The sequence below is a fragment of the Gymnogyps californianus genome, chromosome 5 (genome assembly GCF_018139145.2).
Source record: "Gymnogyps californianus isolate 813 chromosome 5, ASM1813914v2, whole genome shotgun sequence".
NCBI classification, from domain to species: Eukaryota; Metazoa; Chordata; class Aves; order Accipitriformes; family Cathartidae; genus Gymnogyps; species Gymnogyps californianus.
This window is the reverse complement of record NC_059475.1, coordinates 63,447,714-63,468,959: the sequence shown is the minus strand read 5'-3', so window position 1 is coordinate 63,468,959 and position 21,246 is coordinate 63,447,714. Positions and strand designations below refer to the sequence as shown.

General features: G+C 44.7%; 1 protein-coding gene across 1 annotated transcript in view; it reads left to right on the top strand.

Annotated features, from left to right (window-relative positions):
• Positions 1 to 21,246, top strand: part of SYNE2 (spectrin repeat containing nuclear envelope protein 2) — a 183,772-nt gene that overhangs the window by 144,400 nt on the left and 18,126 nt on the right. Inside the window, exons 97-101 of the mRNA XM_050898321.1 lie at positions 95 to 220; positions 2,223 to 2,378; positions 6,040 to 6,198; positions 7,208 to 7,374; positions 19,995 to 20,157. Coding sequence (XP_050754278.1) covers positions 95 to 220; positions 2,223 to 2,378; positions 6,040 to 6,198; positions 7,208 to 7,374; positions 19,995 to 20,157 — 771 coding nt within the window. The remainder of the gene's footprint in view (positions 1 to 94; positions 221 to 2,222; positions 2,379 to 6,039; positions 6,199 to 7,207; positions 7,375 to 19,994; positions 20,158 to 21,246) is intronic.

Sequence of the window (21,246 nt, the reverse complement as noted above, 5' to 3'; positions counted from 1 at the left end):
TTGAAGAGGCTATTTTGTAACATATCCATATGGTACAATATGTCATGATAAAGTATCTTAACCTTTTATAACTTCCTTGGGTCTCCTTGAGCAGAGTTGGGACTCCTGTGAAAAGCAAACCAAGGAATTAGAAAGCAGGCTGCGAGAGCTGAAAGAGAAAGTAAAAGATCCACTTCCAGTTGAACATGAAGAGCTCTACAAAGCCAAGGAACACATTAAGGTATTGAACAGCCATATTATATTTAAATAGATGTAGTCTTTGCACAACACCTGATCCCTGTAAAATCAGTTTTCCCTCTTACCTGCTCTTCAGTGATGCTGAATTTCTCTCCTTTATACTATCCTGATTGCTGCCAATCTGCAAAGTCCAGCTGACCAAGAAGATTACAAGAAGAGTAGTAGTGTTTGGATTTTTTTTTCCTGCTTCTGCTCCCTTACCACAGTCTGAATTTATAAAATAAGCAGTTCCTCAAACAAAAGGGAAAAAACTCCCTGGTCTCAGCTCAATTGGTTGCTATCCTAATGGCTGAATCTCCCTTTTTGTTTTCCAATCCATTTTGGACAGGGAGCTCCTCAGGCGAGAGACCTTGTAAGTCCACAAAGCACCATGCACACCTGTGGGATCTGAGAATAATTAAAGAGAAGGAAAATTAAGAGTAAGGGAGTGGCAAAAGCCCTTGCAGCCCATAGTGCACCATGAAAATTAAATGGCAAGGAAAGCATTTCCAAGGGATAGGAGACATTTTGTCTGGACTGGTCAGTCTTTCATCATCCTTTTATGAAGTGAATTGTTGACCTATGTAGTGGGAACAAATAAGCTTATTAACGAGCCAAGGCTTTGAACTCATTATCAGCTGTTTGAAATCTTCTTTGTGAGTGCTGGCTGCCTTTCCCACGGTAGCAGTCTTGCTGTAGCCCTGAATTATTTGTGAGATGGCAGCACACAGCTCCTGCCTCTTATTCCAGTAAGAGAAATTCAGCCGCAGAGGCGTCAGGGTCAGACAGTGCCAGTGCAGTTGCTGCTCTTGGGTGTCAGTATAATAAAATAACAGACCAAAATGGCATGGGGGAGAAGGGACCTCCTTTTCTCTCCCTGCATTTCACTCTTCTGTGGAATAAAGCTGTTTTTCTCTCAGGCCTGGACCTTATACAAGGCTAGCAAAGTCCCATGAAATTTCATCATTAGCTCCATTAATGGAGGGATTCGACCTTTGTTAAGATATAGAAATGCATGTGTGCACATCTGTAGGGAGTGATTTGTTGTGAGCTCAGGTAAATTTTAGTCTCAGGTTTCTTTGGTTTTTTCCCTCCAGCGTTGAAGCAGATGAGATTTTTTTTTTTTTTTAATGATTTAGATAAGTGACTGGATCAAAAGACCTGTGAAAATGCTCACAGGGCTTGGACCTAGCACACTTCTCCTGATACAAACACAATTTTTTTTCCCTTTAAAATGAGACAAATTGGATCTTCTGTAAGAGCTTTTTTTGTTAGAGGAGCCAGTGGCACTTCCCAGCAACCGCCTGCAAAATGAGACCTAGTACCTCGTGTGTCGAGTATCTTGATTCCCAGCTGCATGCAGTGGTGTCTGCTTTTTAGGTGACAATTTTAACACTGAAAAGGAAAATGCATAACCTTGTTATAACGGGAAAGGGGAGTCGGGGGAACAAAGCACAAGAGAGAGCATGTTTCTGCGAATGAACAGTTTAAAAGCTCCACATTGCTGACAAATCTGATGAAGTGCCTGTGAAATCATTCCTTAGAGAAGGGAACCCATTTTATTTTTTTAGTATTTAAATAAATAACCTGAAAATGGAACAGATGCAGGTGGAAGCAACTTGGCCAAAATAATAATTAAAAAAAAAAACAAACAACCCCAAAGAAGTGGGCACGTTCCTTCCTGGATGTGAAACCCCAAACGCTGCCCTGGAGCATGGGGAGCTGCAGGGGGTCAGGCAGCGTTTCGGCACTTTGGGGCGCAGCGGCGGGTGCTGCTGCACCAGTTCAGCAGCAGCAGCAGCTCTGCGCTGGGCTCCAGTGGGCTCCGAGTCAGGCCCTGAGCCAAATACACGGGGACCCCATCCAGTCCAGCCGGAGAGCGCTGCACAAGCGGCTGCACATTCCCCTCCTCTCCTCCCCCACAGGCCAGGCAGGGGATTAACGAGCAGGTTTGGAAACCAGAGGAGCTTAGTGCCAAGGCTTGTTCTGGGTGCGTTTCCATGCAGGAGCTGGAGCAGTCGCTGGCAGACTGGGCCCGCAACATGAAGGAGCTGCGGGCCATGAAGGTGGAGCTGGCTCACTGCATCCTCACCGAGGACATGATGGTGCTCAAGGAGCAAGTTGAACACTTGCACAGGCAGTGGGAAGAGCTCTGCTTGCGAGTAAGTCTGCCGCCTCCTCTGGGGTTTTATAGCGGGATATTCATAGGGCCTGGCAGAAAAGGGGGAACGGGTTGGCAGACGGGATTTCTTTTGGGGTTGGCTCACTTTTGCAGTCTTGGGTGGGAATGGGGCTTCTCCAGGTGCAGCTGACCAGGGCTGAAGTTTGCCCTTTGTTTCCGGGACACAGACTGCTGAGATTTTTTTTTGCAAACCCTTTGTAACTAGTGAGTGCCTGAATTGCACAGAGCTCAAATGCAGCTGTTTACTGAAATAGGTGGCTTTGTTCTGGGCTGCCAAAGGGAGGGCGGGGCGGGGGGGGGGAGAGAAGGATAAACACAGGAATTGCCTGAGGGCATGAAGCAGGGAAAGGAAGGGGGAGGTCTTTGCAATCTAATGTTAAAAAAAATGCCAGGAGAGTTGATAAAGAAAACTTAAATGTGTTTAAATACTGACTCCTTGGATTTAAAGACATTAAGAACTGACTTGTCTTTGCCGTAGCAGTAAAATACTATGAAACATTTGCATTCTTTGTGGCTTCTTGCTATATTACACTTAATTTAGTGCTGCATGTAAAATTTCTGGGGAACATTTACCAGCAAAGTCACATGAACTTGATTCATTAGGTTATTATGCAGTTTGAATGTGTGTTTACTTTGCCCTGTTAACAGGATTGGAAGAAGTAAAATACTTCGGGGTCTTAAGTTACTCTGGATGGCTCTACATGCCAGCAAGCCAAACTCTTGCCTCTCTTTACTCACAAGTCAATAGGTTTTATTTTACAGTTTGTAAAGAAGTATTGAAGTGAGTTAGTATTTCGTGCCTAACCCTTACTCAGGCAAAGGTAAAGCAATCTTGGTGGGAATATTGCCAGAGTAATGAACAGCTATGCTTATTTCACAAACTTTGGTGTGATGAAATAGTTATTTGGATTTATTCTTTGCATTGCAACAAGAAAGAAGAATTTAGTATCTTTGCCTTAAACTGGACAGTTAATCTACAACCAGTGTTTTTTCTGTTATTGTTTCTGAACTCTGAAAATAATTCCAGAGACACCCTCCCCCCCCTCGAGAAATATAGGCCATTATTTTTAAATCAAAATGCCTGAACCATTTTCCTAATGGAAATCTGTAGTTAAGCCTATAAATGAGAGAACATTGTTGTTTTCCCTTTTTTCGTGAACTGCTGATGCCTGCTGTTTCAACTGTGGTGAACAGCCCTGAAAATTAAGCTATCTTTTGTATGTACCCCACTACAGTCTATCCAAGTAGTAATTTCCTGTAGTAATTTAAGTTCAAATTTTATTCAAAATTTCCATTTTAATTTCCTGAGGGAAGAATGTTTAGTTCTGTCTATCTTGGAGAGAAGAAAGGGGTGACATTAATGTGACTGTGTTAAGCACACAAAAATCTATAGTGGGAGGAATCTATTCAGTGCTGCAGCAGAGAGACATACTGAAATGTTTACACAGCCCTAATGAGCCTCCGGAGAGCCTGCACTGATGCTCAGCGCTGGACATGAGGATACGAAAGCAGACGTTATTGGTTCTGCTGCTAGCACGACTGCTTTGTTTTGGCTAACAAATTAGAGGAGTCAAGATGTATTGTGTGAAGAAAAATCTGCAGTATAAATGCAGAGAGGTGGAAGCCTTTAAAAGCGAGACACGGCTGCAGCTGTCATGGCCACGGGAGCGGGGCAGCCAGACGCCTGTGCCGGACTAGGCAGGGACACAAACACGCTTAGTGAGCAGATGCACTCAAGGGATTAGAGTTTACATAGCTGCCCTTGCAAGGTACATGTAGGTCAAAGATTTAACTATTCATATCAGCGAGTATCCTGTCCTAATGAACGCTAGCGTACAGGTTGGGCCTGGGCCTTAATATTCTTTAAGCCTCCCTTGGGAATGCTCAGATTGCTCCTGCATCACGCTGTGGATGCAAAATGGAGCTGGTACCAGGGCAGCTGGTCCAAGGAGAAAGTGCTCAAAGCAATGGCTCGAAGCGCTTACGTTCCTAGAAGCTTGTCTGGGATTTTTTGGCTCATTCCTGTTTTACCCCCAGTCTGTATTGCTTAGCCAGCTAAAAGGTGCTTCCTGCTCTTAAAATCCTGCCTTGCCCCGTGCTTAGCAGGCAAAAATGGAGTCAGGATCATTTCAGGATTTAACGATGGTTTTGCTGACATGCATAGTCTCTTCTTCCACTGACCAAGTTAACTCATCTCTGCGCTCAGGAGATGCTGCAAGTAGTAGAGGAAGGATGAGGGATTTACCCTTCATACCTCTGAGGCTGAGGGTATGAGGGAGCATCCCAGAGCAAAGGCCCTCTTAGGGAGACTTTCTGAGGTCCCTGGGGTCTCCAGGAGACTTCTTCCCATTGAGAACTTTGGAGATCGTTTCCCTCTATCCCAAGACAGTGCTTTCGGCCTCATCTTTTTGCTTAGATCAGCATGAAAGACTTAGAAATCACTTTCACCTCCCCATCTCCTCCTTAAAAAAAGTCAGAATTTAATAGACATAAGCAATATAGTGGGAGATCACTTGGTGCCTCCTATTTTGATCCTGGTGTTATGTGGACCTGGTCTTGCTTCCACACTAAACTTCACTCTGAGGTACAAGATAGTGTTAGAGATTAGTCTAGGAGAATCACTAATGGAATTTTGAGGAGTCATATGCTGTATAAGGTGTACGTGAGATGTGAAGAGGGAATGTTTCCTGCCATGGGGTGATATTTTGAGTGGCCATTTGCAGCCAAGGCAAGCAAAATGTTATGCTCAGTCTTTACACAAAGTTTATTGGTGAGGGGTTAGTTGTTTGTCTTGTTTTGTTTTAGTAAAACTTGTACCTTTTTTCACTTCCTTTGTCCCGTATATCTTAGTACAGGAATCCATCGAAGTAGATAAATGAATACAAATATATATTTAAGACCCCTAGGCTAGAAATAAATACTATTAGCTAGCAGAAGAGTGACCCTGCTTCTTTCTGAGATGTTGGAGCAGTGATACTAGCTTTGCTGGTTCAGGCAGCATCAGACCTTCATTTCTCTATCTAGACAATTTGTTTATCCGTCCTGGCAAATGTAATTTTGGGGAAAAAAATCCATAGTTTTCAATAAAAAGGATAGATTCTTGATGCTGATTTTTTTGGAAGCTCTCCAAGAACTGGTGAGCAAATGGAAAGAAAAGAGGGAGGTTTTTATAGAGATAAAATAATTGCAGTCAGTAGTTGCAAAGTTTCTCTTACAGTTGCAGAAAAATAAGAACTTCCCTAGGTGTTATTTCTCTTGTGTTATATATGAGACTGTACTAAACAGTACAGTATGTAGTAATTACATATTTTATATTCCTTCTTTGTTTGGCATTTTCAGGTTTTCACTAAGTAATATTTAAATTGTTATAGAAGCGCATTGTTTATAAAGCTGTTACTCAGTTTATTTCTTCTGAGGGAAAGAATCTGGTGTTTGCTGGTCAACTCTTGGCCCTGCTATCCAAAATAAGATGTAATAACAATCTGCTTGCTGGCTTTGAAAAGAAAGCTAGAGATATTTGATAACTGCTCCTGCAAAATGGAATATGATCAAATGCAGACTTGAAATTAGAAGGCTCATAATTGCTGGTTTCCTTCCTGAGAAAGATGTTGCCAGCAGTTAATGTGTGTGCTTATCCATAGGTGTCTCTGCGTAAGCAGGAGATCGAGGACAGGCTCAATGCCTGGATTGTGTTCAATGAAAAGAATAAGGAGCTGTGCTCCTGGCTGGTACAAATGGAAAGCAAAGTGTTGCAGACTGCAGATGTTAGCATTGAAGACATGATAGACAAATTGCAGAAGGTAAGTAGTAACGCCACTTTTCTTCAATTGCAGTCTGATAGCTCGTTATAGAGACACCGTTCCTCATTTCTTCCTCGCCTCTCAGAAGCGATACGTGATATAAAACCAGCATGTACAGGCTTTTGTGAGAAGATGAGCTTTTCTAGCCTCAGCTCTTATCTTCTTGATGTTCAGACTTGGAGCATAATGCAAAACAGAAATGCCACCTGACTGCATTGAGGCATGGAGTGTGATGTATGTGCCGTGGTGGGGGTCTGGGTTGTTGGGCACACATGCACATAAAGCACTGCTCAGAGCTTTCCCTGCTGGGGATCAGTGGTGTCCTAGGAGCGTCTCACTGCTCTCACCGCCTCCACCTGCGTCAGCAGTTACGAAACTGGTAGTCAGAGGGCAAAAAAAAGATTGAAGGACGGGGTGGGTCTTATTCCAGGAGAACAAGAAGGTACCACAACCAAAAATAAAACCTGATTCTGCCCCTTCTCCTTGGTAGTCAGTGCAGTTAGTGCTTTCTAATACTTTCGTATTAGCTTGATTTTAAACAGGACTGTTATTGTGCTGCAGTGTTCCTCCCCATGATTTAAAGGTCTTGATATCTAATCCCAGATCTCCTCTGGATAGGAATACCAGCAAAATAAAGCCACCCTAGACTTGAATTTGGGTTCTTTTGAGGTAGCTTGGTTGAAAAATTACGTTAAATCAGGAAAGCAGAGACAAAATTAGAACATTAAACTGCTATTTTTAGGACTACTTACTCCTGGCACTTGCAAGTCTTTAAGCTGCTTATTTTTTCATAGTGGCTTCATTGTGAGAGTGCTTTCCCATTGAGGGTTTGTTTTGTTTTGTTTTAAGTGAGAGAGTTCTACATGCTAATGTAGAAACCTCAGCCATCGCAAGCCAAACCTGACTTCACATCACACACGTGGGAAAAGAAACAGATAGTTTTGTTTTGGTTTTGTTGTTTTGTTTTGTTTTGCCCAGGAATTAAGCAATGTTTGTGTATATTTATCAGGATTGCATGGAAGAAATAAACCTGTTCAGTGAAAATAAGCTTCACTTGAAACAAATGGGCGATCAGCTAATCAAGGCTAGCAACAAGAGCCGAGTTGCAGAAATAGATGATAAACTCAACAAAATCAATGATCGCTGGCAGCATCTCTTCGATGTCATTGGAGCACGGTAAGAAAATTATTTTCAATGTTTTATATGATATGAAAGTCAGAGGCTAGTGTCCTTGACCATCAGAAATAGACTGACACGACTTTTCAGTTCTGCTGAAATTTATTATTGAGAGGCAATTTAAACTGCAGTTAATGCTTTTTCGTTATGACTTGTTGCTGCATTATGACACCAAATGTCTTAATTTATCTAATGGTGGAAGGCAGGGTGTAAGAATTCCTATAAAATATAATTTTAATCGTGGGAGCTATGTAAAAGGAAGAGTCAAAGTGATTTCTCTGTTGCATGTGTTGAAATGAAACTTAATTTTAAGGCAGTATGGTAGGAGTTCTTTTAGGCTCTTTAGGAGAGCCTCCTGTTTTAAGACAAGCCTCTATTTCACCCTATGTCTGAATGCACAGAATTTGGGAATAGATTCCTGGCCTGTCTCTGAGACAGTCAGATTTATATAATGATAATGTTCCTTTTTTACATTCAAAAGTGTATGAAATTTCATTTAATATTAGTGCTGTTTCTTTACTTGGTCTCTTCCCTAAAAACAACTGGAAGACCATACCATGAGTTTATTTTTTAAATTCAGGATCTTCTGCATGATGGTGAAATGGAAAATACTATCAGTTGAAATTAAAACAAAAACCTGCATAGTCTAGGCAATGACCTCTTCTTAAAGGATTAAACATCTTTATTATACTTGACAGCGTTAAGAACATCGTGCTCATTTTAGTATTAGTCTTACTGAGATGATCCCATTTCACTATTATCTCTGAGTTTCTACCACAGCTTGGGAGGAGGATGCTGGGCTGGTCTCACCGCCTGCGCAAGTTTGTTAGTAATCCAGAAATAATAAGGCTAACACCAAATTAGTATTGGTCTAAACTTCTCTCCCAAGGTTTTGTTTCACCTGTAACCCCCCTCTCTGGTCCCTCAGAAGCTCGCTTGCTCAGTTAACATTTGGTACAGATGGGGTGGGTGGTTGTGCTGTGACAATGTAGTGCTAAGTGTGCTGGATCTTAACGAGGAATGAGATCTGAATTAATGGTGACACATGAGCTGTGAATGATTAAGCAGAAGCTGCCTTCTTAGGATCTAACACTTTGTAGATAGTCGTGCAATGGTTGTCTCAAGGTGTCTTTGTATTTGATCTGGTGTAGGAAAGAAAGCTTCACTTTTCTAACAGCACTTTTTCTGTTCTCATCTTACGGTAACATGCTACTTTTAAAGCACTTTTCTGATCATTTGTGTTTGCTGTGTGTTAGTTTTGAATTGTAGCAATTTTTAAATGCAGATTAAAATGCACTATTTTAAAACTGAGGTAAACATGGCACATTTCTAATAATCTTTAGGAAAATATGCTAAAGAACTGATGGGATATTTAGAGAGAGATCTGGCAGTCTTATTCAAGTAGTCTTTGACAATAGAGCACTTGTTTGTCTACCTGGGATGTCTTAAATCTTTACCTTCAGACAAGTGTATGGTGGTGCTTTGAGGTACGTTAATGCAGATTTGCCTAGAGCATCAACATAGCTCCCTGTATTGGATATCTAAGTGGATATTGCAGCTACTGGGGAGTTGGTGTGATGCTTTATGATTGTTCCTGTGTTCTTAATCCCAAAAGGTCTGGAACATGCCGGCTTTTACCTGTGATTTCCACCAATTTTGTGCTCAGAACCAGGGTAATGAACTTATCAGGAAGGACCTGACAAAATGTGGTTTTAAGCAGCTCCCTCAGTGGTCCAAGGTTATCAGGCAGCCCAGTGGGCTCTGCTGGTCCTCTTGGACTTAATACTAACAGAGGTTCGGTATATTGCAGCGTTTTGCGGCATGGGTGTAGCACATCTCCCTCACCTAATCCACCTTGCTTGGGCTAGGCTCACAGCTCAGCTGTTCTCAGCTGCTCAGTCATAAATAACCACCAGGCTAGACACAATAGAATCTGAGCATGGTCCTAAGAGTTTATTTTGGGCTGTTTACAACCTTCCAACTTTCCGTTTTGAGATCACTGCTATAGTGGTGGCTTGCCACTGAGATTTGAATTCTGAAGGAATTAAATTAGACTTCAGTTGACTGAAATTTCCACCTCACTCACAGGTATGCTTTAGGGCACTCAAGAGGAGGCTCCTCCTGTGCTTTTGGGTAGCCTCTTCTAAGCTCAGGCGATGGGGAGGAGGCAGCAGTTCTACCGATCACAGATGTGCCACAAATTGGGCCTCTTCATGGGGGAGCGGAGCACAGCAAGGAGCCTTGGGCTGGAGGCGAGATGACCTGTGAGCGTGGATTGTGATGCCCCATGCTGATAGACTGTCTCCTTCCTTTTCAGTTTGCTTTTGCAAAAACTTAAAAAAAAAAATTGTATTTAAGCTGTGTTGAAAGAGCACATGAAAATAGAGTGGTACTAAAATTCATGCTGGCCCTGTTGCATGAGGCCATCACAATCCAGACATCCTCACATGATCTCAAACATCTGCCATCACCAGTTTCATTTAATGGATAGGATGGGTTGGCTCCGGGGAGGTTGGAGCCTGTAGGGCATGGTATGGGGGCTGTGCACCCGCTGCTGCCAGGTGGAAGAGAGACTGCCGCACTGCACAACTGCTGCCGTGGCAGCATACCTGGACGAAGCCCTTTTTATTGGGCACTGCTTCGTTTCTTGGGGAAGATAAAAGGGATGGAGGAGATGCTTCAGGGCAGGACTGCCAGAGGGCCTTGGAGGGTTTGAAGCGATTGAGGTAGGAGAATGCTGCCTGGAGGGAAATGATTAATTTCGACTGTGGTGGGGAGGCAATCTTGTCTTGCTCCTGAAAAAACTACTTGTAGGAACTTATTTTCATAACACCTCTGTGCAGTGAGGAGGTGGTTTTGCTCCTGGCTTTTCAGATCAGTAGCTGCAGCAAGCAAATTGAAGTGAAAATTTTCTGAGTTTTTGGGTGCCAAATCTGCGACCACTTGAAGCTTTTTTTTTTGACAAGTATTGCAACTTCAGCACTTTCTGTTAAACACATAACCAGCTGCTGCCTTTTATTCGCACTTGCGGGTGCACCACAGCCCACTGCACTGCTTCCCTGGCCCCCAGTGGCCGTCCGTCACAGGGGCAAGGACCAAATCTCGCGATGTCTTCATGGCAGGCCCAGACTGGGGCAGTAAGTAAACTATAGAGCCATGCACTGAGTAGGAGGAGAAAATGTACATTGAATAGCTGTGTGTTCAAAGCCATTCTGGGTGCTGAATCTTTCTAGTAGACAAGCACTTTATGATCCTGTGGTTAAAAGAGTATAAAATAAGCTTTATCCACAAAGTAGTCTAATTGAGATTTATAGCCAATTTCAGTTCTGTGGTTTCTAATGTCTCCATGGCTGACCGTGCAACCTGAGTAACATTTTATCTTTTCGGTAGTGCAGTGTATGGCTGTGTGATACCAACATGAAACCAAACCAGTCTGGAGCCAATGTATCAATTCAGAGCATTCCTCCTGATAGCTTATTTCACCTTTTTAAACCAATAAACATCCTGGGACAGATGGGAAAATTAGGTGAGCTCTCCATTTAGTCCTTGAAGTGATTCTCTTAGCTCATGGTGACAAGCTCAGATTTGCCATATGGCTGCACTTGCAGGACTTAACGCTTTCATTATAGGCCTGTGCTTGGCTTGTGTGGTGACAAAAGCTTTGCTGCGTGTGTTGCAGCTGTAGGGTGGCTTGGTGCAAACTTGGAAAAGTCTCAAAATGTTAATTCTCATGGGATAAAGTAACCATCAAGACATTAGCATGCCTGGAAAGGAGAACAAACGAATTTCTGTTCAGCTCAGAAGGTACTCTTCCCAGGGGAGGTTCTCGTGCTGAAGTCTCTGTTGATAGAGGGGGAATACAAACGTACTGACAGGCAGAAAGGGAGCATTGTGCTGACTGTAAAAATGGACACAGAAAATCTCTTGCTTTTGTTCTCTCGTCACCAGCCTTGCAGCAGCATTCTGCCACAAGAAACCTCTGCATGCTTGCACATGCACCCAAGTGAAGGCCTGAAACAGTAGGAGGAGTGCACAGGCTGCACGCAGGTGGTGGACGGCCCAAAACCTGTGGAGTGGGATTTACGTCCCCAGCGTGCTCTGGAGCAGCACTCCCCGGCCATGCATTAACTGGCAAGAATTGCCAAGGAACTGTGTTGTGCACAGCCACATTCCTTGGTGTCCTTCCCTGGCCAATCCACCACTGATACTAACTGCACGCTTTGCTTCCCACCCCAGTGGGAAGTGCTTGCCTTCTGCGCTGCTGTTTGCATAGTGCCTGCTGGCAGACTGGAGGAGCACCCATGTGTCGCAGGAGGGTGTCTGCGCTGCCTGGGGTTGTGCAAAGCGTTTGGATGGTGCTTGAGCCTTCATTAAAGCCACCAGCTTCATCAGGGGCTGCCTCTGGCGGTTTTGGGTCTGCAGACCGGTCTCTGCAGTAACAAACATTGCATTTCTGTACCTCTGGGCATCCTGCAGCTCCTCCCACTGCCGCTAAGCTGTGGAAGGAGGGTGCTATTTCTCGGTTGCTCTGGCTGTGGGCACACTGCGATGTGTTTTCTTACTTGGTGGTTCTGGTCCGTGTTTTCAGCCTTGTGGAGAAAGGCACGTTTTGTGTGTGTGTAGCAGGAATGGGATCAAATGACTGTGACCTTTAATGCGAGCATGAAAATACAGGGAAGCTAGCAAGGCCAAATGTGCCTTCTCATTCTTTTAAATGTGGCTCCTTGGCAACTAGGTCTTTTCCCTGTGTTTGCCAGCTGCCAGCCCTCATTGCAGGGTCCAGGAATCTTAAACTGCCACAACCAAAGTCAGCCCCTTCCTTCCCACATCGAACTTGGGAGATTCAAGGTGTTCTCAGCTGGTTTCCTGCATACCCCGGCTGAAATTCCCAAACAGCGTGAAACTGCTCAGGTTTCAGTAAAACAAGAAGGAGTTGAAGCTCTCCAGTGACACCACCTTGTGCTGTGCAGGGGCTCCACAGAGGTTTTATTGGGGAGCTCCAGTGAGCCGCCGTTCTGTGCTTCCCCTTCCTCCCTGCACCCTCACTGCGGCTGGGCTGCCCCGATAGCCGCTCCGGCGGCAGCGGGCCCCAGCTTGGTAGGTATGGGGAGCAAGCAAGTTCATATTGCCTCTCAGCTGGTCTCTATTTATATTTTCCACCACATTGCTTACCCTTTGGCAGGGCAGACCGTCAGGCATCATGTGTTGGTGTGCTGTCCTACCCTGTCGCAGCTGTGGCCGGGCAGCCCACAGTCAGTGTGCGTGCACTCCAAGTTCAAAGGTCTTTTTAAATTGCTGCAGATCAGTATTGCATGGCAAGGGAAGCAAAGTATGCTGCAGTGAGGCCGCCGGGTAAACAATATAGCCATGTTCAGCAGAATGATACTGGTTTGTGGCAGTATCACTCTAAAATCTCATTCTTGTAATTATTTTGGTGCAAAAAAAAAAATCTGGGCAGTTGAAATCTCACTCGCAAAGTGCCTGCTTTCTTTCCGTGTTCTGCGGGCTCCCTGTCCTTTAGGGATTACGCTTCTCTTGGGTGCAAAAGCTGTGACAGAATTCATTATCGTATCAGGCAGGATGGTTGGGCTTATTTTGGTTATGCAATGTGTGCCGAGGTGTGCCGGGAGCAGTGGGAGCTGGCGGTGCAAGGGGAGTCCCTGTTTTCTGCACGCTGTCACCATTCCCGGTGTCTGCCTGTCAAGCTGGGAGAGTTATTTCCACGTTTTCTGTCTCAAACCTACCATTTAGAATGCGTTTTTGAACCTTCCCGGACCATAATCAGGTTAAACTGTCGAGGTGACTGGGTGTAATTTACCCATGCAAATATCTGAAGCCCTCTCACGGTGTGCGGTGTCTTCCCAGGCACTTTTTATCCTGCCATATATTGAATGTGAGCGATTGGCAAGCCAATACAGGTCTGCAGAAGATTACCTGAATACTGACAAACCTTTGATTTCAAAATCATTCCTTGCATTTTTGGTGGGATTATCATAACTTCTTCTTTTTTTCCTGATATTGGCTGGGTGGGGAGTGACTTTTAATCCAAGGTTCTCTGACTTCCGCCTTTTTTTCCCACCCCGTGATCTCTAGCAGTCATAACACACAGAAATCATGACAGCATGTTTTTCCACAAATGAATGCTATCGTAAATGAAGATTAGGGGTTATTTTGTCCTCCGGCATAACAGGCTACTTGCACTGGAGGCCTTCCGCCTGCACTTCAAGGTTAAAGAGAGGACAGGTTAGTGTGTGGGAGATTTAATTCGTACTTAAATACCTGGGATATAATGGTAAAGGCGAGAAAGAAGAACGCGGGGGAAGTAAGGATACATCTGTGTGCGTGGTGCCTGTGCGTGGATGTACATTTTCTCAGTTTTTTGGGTTCACTTCAAATTGACTCTGCTGCAAATCATGCGGGTCTGAGGCTCCAATCCCTCTTTCGCACAAGAAATGAGCACCGCATCTACCTTTTTTGGTGCCGAAGCCTCCAGCCTGCAACCTTTTTGTCGCCAGCCGCAGGCAGCCGCTCGGCGTGCGCTTCTTCGCGTGCTAATTCTCTTGTGTCAGAATAAAGCTCTCGTGGTTTTGTTCTGAGGAGGGATGCGGCCGTTTGCCAGGTAAAATACCAACCCAAAACGTAGGGGTTAAAATTGGGGAGAGCTATAGTGGCTCCTCGGGTCCGGGGTCGGGGAGGAGGACGGGTGAGCCTCCCCCCCACGCGGGGATGCTAAAGCGGCGAATAAATAGGGCATCTGTGGAGGAGGGGTTTCCTCTTCCATGCCTGCCGTGGTCGCACAGACATTCCCCCTTGCAGCTTGGGATTTGCAAGCTGAGGAATGGTTTTTTCTTGCAAACCGTAAGTGCCATGTTGGTAAGCGGCTGTGGGTTTGGTCGGGGTGGGTTTTGTTCGAGCAGGCATCGCTGGCACAGCGGGACCGGCCGGCCTTGGGCGGCGGGGGGGAAGGGCACCGCAGCACCGATGCGCCAGTGGCTCCCTGCAATTCGGCTTGGACAAGTGGATGAGTAGGAGTTGCCGCGCGTTAGCAGGAGGACTAGTGCTCAGGGGCCTCTCGCTTAAAATCAGCTGTGTTTGGGGGTGTTGCACCCAAGACGATGGAGATCTGCGACAACAACCTTTTGGACTTGCTGGCAGGGTAACGCGAGAAAAGCCTCCTCCAGTACGCCTGCTATTTGCTCTGCTCACTGTGCTAACACAACCCACAAACACGGGGGCTTCCTGTCATTGTACCAGGGCCGGACGCTGTACAGAGAAACGTCCTTGCATTTTATACGAAGGCCTAAAATTTGCCTTTGACATCACCCCTCCAAATCGGGTCTTTTGTCCCTCACATGGTTAAGCTCGCACTGCAACTTAACTGAACAAAGGTTTCCTGGGTTGTGCATCTCATTTGCCTTACCGGGTTGCAAACAATCCTATCAGCTGGCAGGGCACTTTCAGCTTGATTAAAAAGAAATGTATGTAGTATCTTTTTCTGATGACATTTGTGCTTGTGAAGGGGAGTTTGGAATATACGTCAGGATGTTTTTCATTCCTTCAGACACTGAAATTTGAATGTTGCTTATTACCTTATTTGAGCTTCCCTGTGCTTTTTCCTGCAGCATTTTGACAGCTAATGCAATGCAATTGGAAGGCATTTTGCAATTCTTTATGTTTGTGTGAATACATTTCAGTCAACCTGGAAGTGCCTTCTACTGCTAGATACTTCCTGAGTAGTTACTACAAAATATTCTGTGTATTAATGATTCAGCCTGAAACAGCTTAATGCATTTCTCTTGTAACCCAATGCTGGCAACTTCATCGAGGATATTAAGACCCAAATCCAATCTCGAGTCAGGTCAGTTAGTCCTTCTGTTCACTTTTGCAGCCAGCTTTTAGTTATAATCTACTAGTTTTGTTCTTTTTCTGCCGCTTCTGTTGTGGTATAAAGATTAAGACATTTACAAACTGGCTTTGTTTGGCTTATCCCAGGCATCTTATGCATGTGCCTAAATGCTGTTTTGGATCAGTGTATCTTTTAAGCTGGGCCCATTGCAAAGTACAAGAGATGTTTGAGTTTGTTGGGTTTTTTAGATTAGTGGTGATATTTGTTGGATTTTTTTAATTATTACTAATTTTTTTACTTCTGGGGGCATGTTGAATGGTGGCAGGTGATTTCTCATTGGGAAGTGAACTATGGATAGGTAGGCCTTTATTCAGTAAACAGTAAGTTTTGCCTGTTTTACCAAATAACTTGAGAATTACACTTTGTAGAGGAGGAATTCAATCAACAGTGGTGGCAGCCTCTTCCACCTTCTGGGTAACTGGGAAGAGTTTCCTCTGCTGCACTTGAACTTCTATTGCTGTTAATTCACTGTATGTTGGGTGATTGGTCACCTGGACATGGAGGGGAGCTCTTGCCCCCAGGCTTGGTGGCTTGCACTGTGCACTCCCACCCAGCTCCCGGGAGGCCTGTCTTTCCAGACAAATAGTCCCTTCAGGATGCACCTCAAAAGAGTTCATGAGGTTTCTTTCATGCAAAGGGCAGATAATTTGCAAGAATACTTGCAGTGTGCAGAAATGTATCTGAGAATGATTGTTGCAAATATAAGACTTTTATGGATGTAATTAGTCTATTTTACATTTTTCTTTGAGCTGTAGCCAGAGAAATGGCAGTTTCCTGTGACTTCTGTGCAAGCTGAGGGTGCTCAAGGAGGATGCTCAAATTTTTCATCATTTCACCTGTTGCCTCAGTGTAGAACGCTACCCTTTACCTTGGGCTCTGTGTCTGCTGACTGCAACAAGAGCAGATCAGCCAATGTGAACATCTGGACAAGGCTGCCTTCCTATTTACATACTGCACTAATGTCAGCTTCTGTTAGGTTTTTATTCTTCTCTGGCTGCTTAGCTCAAGTTTGAGATTAATGACTTAGAGCATTAAGGGTGGTTAAATGACTGACAAATGCCATATTCTATCCAGAATATGTAACAGATTAAGTTACTTAATTACAATGGTGTGTCTGTAATGGCAATTGCTAGAAAGTAAATACAAGCTCGCAGTACCACAGTGATGCTGTCTTTGAGACTGTTGCTTCTAGTAACGCTAGTAGATAAAGACCCACATATTTATGGTAATATCCGTAACTTGAATTTTAGAGTAATTTCTAAGCCAAAATAATATTCTTGGGGGTTTTTTTGGTGCAAAAACCCCCAGCTGGATTCTAAAACTGTTGCTTTTTAAATTTTTTGAATGTGCAGTCAGTCATAGAGACATTTATTTATAATCTAATATCCCTTGGTTTTGCTTTGGACTTCCTTGGCTATGTTCACCTACCTGTTACCCAATATGCAGACTGAAGAAAGATGTCTTACAACCCATGAACTTTTCTGTAATGCAACTTCAGGATGGGAAACAGGTGGATACAGACAGAGAAGGGAGTACAAGGAAGCAGACATGATACTGAGCAGCACAGTAAGCTGTGGTCTCAGCAGGTCAGCTGTGGCATCAGATGATCCCAACATGTGCATCTCTTGCAAGTTGCCAGAGAGACATTTCCAAAGCACTAGTGGGGAACATCATAGAATACACAGAGAATAAATTGCCGCTGGATACAGTCAGGGACAGTGCAGCGATCGAGCCTTGCTTTCCTCCCGACTGGCCTGAAGTCATGCAGAGTTAACAATGCAACAGCACAGATGTTTGGCTCAGACTCTTCCTCAGGCCTGGCTCTGCTAGCTGTTCTTCCCTTCGGTGCTCAACACAGAGCCTATATCGTTCCACCTCTCCAGGGAGAAGGATTCCTGAGTCACCTGTCTTTGGTGGGCCACATGCCCTGGGGAGTCACAGGCCTTGCTGAGCATCATAACCAACTGGATCCAAATTGACTGGTGGGACATAAGGAGTGGATAGGATGGAGGAAGAATTAGGTCTCCTGGGTAAATTACTGCCAGCCCATGACAGCACAAGAAAATGCTGTACAGTTACCAGAGTATGACATGTTCATTGAGTACCACTTAATAGAAGCAGAACCAGGAGCAGGAAGATTTCTATAGCAGCTGTTTGCTTGGGAGCCAGATGCCTTCTGTATGCAGGGTTGAACTTGGGAGCAGAGCTCTGAAAAGAGCTTATTAAGGAAGGCGAGAGCAGCTAAATGCTTTTGTCATCCACTGGCTTCCTCTCTATCAGGTGCAGCAGTAGAAAGCACCATCAATGCAAGGGGCAGAGGCAGCTGCTTTGCACTTTACACCACTATCGGTGGCTTTGTGGGTGCAAGGCAGGAACAAGGTGGACCATGGACTTGGGCCAAATCCTTCAGGCTGGCTTGCAGGGTTGCATCAACCAGACAAGACTAATTTTACGTTTTGGAGAGTGCAGAGTTGCTAAATACCTGCCAGGAGTCCTAGTGTAGGACTGTGCTCTTCTCGCCCTCCGTGTAAAACAACTGAAAGTACTGCCTGGTCCTTTTGGGACAAGAGGTAGGGGAAGGTGCTTCCCATGCTGCTAATCCATATGAGACCCCAAATTTGCTGGCCTTACTCTGTACCTTCACAGTAACCAATAGGACTGAAGAAATCCAGCAGGATCATTCCCACGTCTCCTCCATAAGTGCTTTACCTTAAATCAAGTGTCTAGCTGACCTACGTATCCTCTGTGATTACCTTAAGGTTGCTAATAAGATCAGTTGTTGCTTACAGAGTGGCATATTCATTATGGATTAGCTGTTCTGCATATCTTCTGTCATCGTATCATTTGCTGCAACGCACAACTGCAAAAGCTACTCGGTTACAGGCAGTTTGGACCCCTCTCCTCTCAAACTTGCTAGGATAGTTCGGCAGCAGGCAGGATGGTGAGCCAGGAAACTCCTCATTTTTCTTGCAAGGAGGGGCAGGTCCTTTGGATGAAGCCAGCCTTGTCAGGGCGCTTCTGTCTTGGTGTAATCTGTCCCTGCCTGCACTAGATGAAATTACATCCCCCCCACTCTGCCCCAGTCCTAGCTTGCACAACGCTGATGTTGCCAAGTACATTACAGTTTGTCTGAGACCCCTCAACAGTCCCCTGCATTTTGGGACATGCAGTGATCCCCTTGTGCAAGCTGCTCAGCTGCTGGTTTTGTTTAGCTGGTGACAGTTCCCAGTCATGGTGGCTAATGAATGGGAAATGTTTTGGCCTTTTCACGATGCATACTTTAACTTTTTGCACTGCACTTGACTTAGATAATGAGGGTCATCTGGGTAGTTGCTAGACCAGGCAGTGACTTAGGGTTTAATTTGGAAATTTGCATTTTAAAAATCACATGCAAGGTCCAAAAATCCATCCCAAGGCACAGGGACAGAACTAGACATCAGAGGGATGCAAGCAGCCAGGAGGACAGCACAGGGAAGCAATGCTGGCTAAGAAGTAGGTTCTCCCTAGGACAGGGGTGGAATGATTTCACCTGACTTTAGCATCTGCTGTAGTACTGCAGGGTAGACCATTGCAGTTCATGGAGAGAAATACGTGCTTTTTGGTACAGTTCATCTCATCTCGTGATCTGGATGTTTAAGACCGGTCTGATGGAAATCATGATCTAGATATTTTTTTTTCTCCATTAACTACCAAGGTCTAGATGGCAAGCTCCGATATCAGTCTGTAGTCAGAAGAGATAAGTGTCACCTCGATGTTGGGCTTTTTTAGTAATTTTTGTTGGGAATTGCAATAAATGAGAATTTCAAGGAAAGATTTGAGAGCGGTGAGGTAGTTTAACAGGTATTCCTCCAACACACGGGGACAAATTTGCCAAAATGTACAAATGTGCTATTTGGATAATCTGAGGGGCTGATAAGGGGTTTTGACATGGGAATATGCTGTAAAGGCTGGAAATAAAGAAAAGTTTGTGTGCAGTTTGAGAGCTGTGCTACAAACAGCTCTAAGAAAAGTAAACGGTTTCGATGGCTCATTTGCTTATCTGCTGCACAACTCTCTCTAGCCGTTGGATATTCTCCCTCTTCAGGATTGTTTTTTTTCATTTTCACCCACCAGGAGAGCCTGGCACATCTCTGCACATTTCAGTGTGTTGTTCAGAAGAGCTTTTAATGTCGTGGCGCTGTAAGTTCTACCGTGGCCGTTGTTCAGGCCTTCTCTCCTGTCAGCATCCATTTGCCCAGGGTGTTGGACCTGTGGTTTGGGCAAATTCTGCTTCTGTTGGCATAGCAGTACCTTGCTGATTAGGGTGGGCCTGTTGGTTGCTGAAGAAGACACTGAATGTAATTCACAGCAGGAAAATCAGACCATAGATACCCATTGTAGTTTAACTGCGGCATGTTACGGTACAAACTCCCACTTAGACAAATGTCCAAGAACTGACTGAAGAGCTCACTAGCAGATGAATGAGGCTACAAAAATTCACTCTGCTCATATAGTTTCATTAAATAATTCACACAAGACCTTCCTGCAGCTGTAGAGCAGAGGCCTGCTGAGCCAATTTAGGTCGGTTTTGACTAAAACGTGGCTCTGATTTACAGGCAACAGCTTGGTGTGACAGTAGGTGCTTCATAAAGCCATGCCTGTCATCACCTTCTGCTAACATCATTTCCACTGATTGCAGATCTTTGTAACAAAATGTTCTTCCTGGTTTGCTTAGGGTGAAGAAACTGAAAGAAACATTTGCTTTTATACAACTATTGGACAAAAACATGAGTAACCTTCGCACCTGGTTGGCCCGGATTGAGTCTGAGCTTTCCAAGCCTGTTGTTTATGACATCTGTGATGACCAAGAAATCCAGAAGAGACTGGCAGAACAGCAGGTGGGAAGTAGCAGCAGCCAGAGTAAATAAGCTAAAATGCTGCTGATTACAATTGGTCCTTGTTTAAAATCACCTTTTTCTTTTCTTTAGCAAGGCCTTCTAACTGTTTGCTTTTCACAGCGTGTTCCTGCCAAGATGCATTACATGGGAAGTTTTTATTTGCTTCCTGTAATTTCAGTATTGTGTTGACTTACCCCCACTTCTGCCTTCCCCCCTTCACCCAAGGAAAACATGCAAAATACAAACAAAAGCATTTTTACATTTGATAGTTTGCTCAGTTCAGCACAGCAGACTTCATAAGGGCTAGGCAGGGCACAGACAGTGGGCAAAATCCATGAGGATGACTTAGGTTCACAAGGCACGAATGCCGGGTCTCCTGCAAACTGGCTGTGACAGATTTAAGTGCTGTGATTTGATGTATTGCCCTCACTAGCTCAGTTCTCTTCCCCTCCTTGCAGACAGCAGAGCAAGCTTGGCAGAGAAGGATGTTTGAGCTTTAGAGGGTGGACTTGTGCAAACACACCTTTGCCTGAGGCCTGATCCAGTAGGCAGGCTCTGAAGATCCCCTCAGGGTTGGGTGAGATGGTGCATGAATCCTGCTGAGGCATAAGTGTGAACGAACCTAGCACAGTTGGGTGTTGGTTGAGTGCGTGCAGGCATTTATCCGAGACAGTGGCTTACTAGGGGGATCTTAAGGATCTATGCTAGTTTTAGTTGCTGGAGATGGCAAGGATCAGGCACAGGTGAACGTGCCAGCTATCCCAGCCAAGTGGAAGTGTGAGATGAGTTGGATAGTCCTGGAGTAAATTTCTCTCTCCAGCAGCCAGGGAAGAAAAAGGAACTTCTCCAAAGCACAGACTTGCTAGTGGAGTCAGCCTTTGCTCAGGGCTGTTCTGTAAGTCTGCCCAGGTTCAAAGTGCCTCCCTAGGAAGGCTGAGAATGACCATGGCTGTCACCTGGCCTTTGTGTTAAACAAGAATATTTGCCCTAAAACTGAGGATCAAGAATAAAGCTGTCAAGCATGGAAGCTTTATGGCATCTGCCTTTAAGAACACCTATGGGTGTTCTTCCCATCCTTCCCATCTTCTC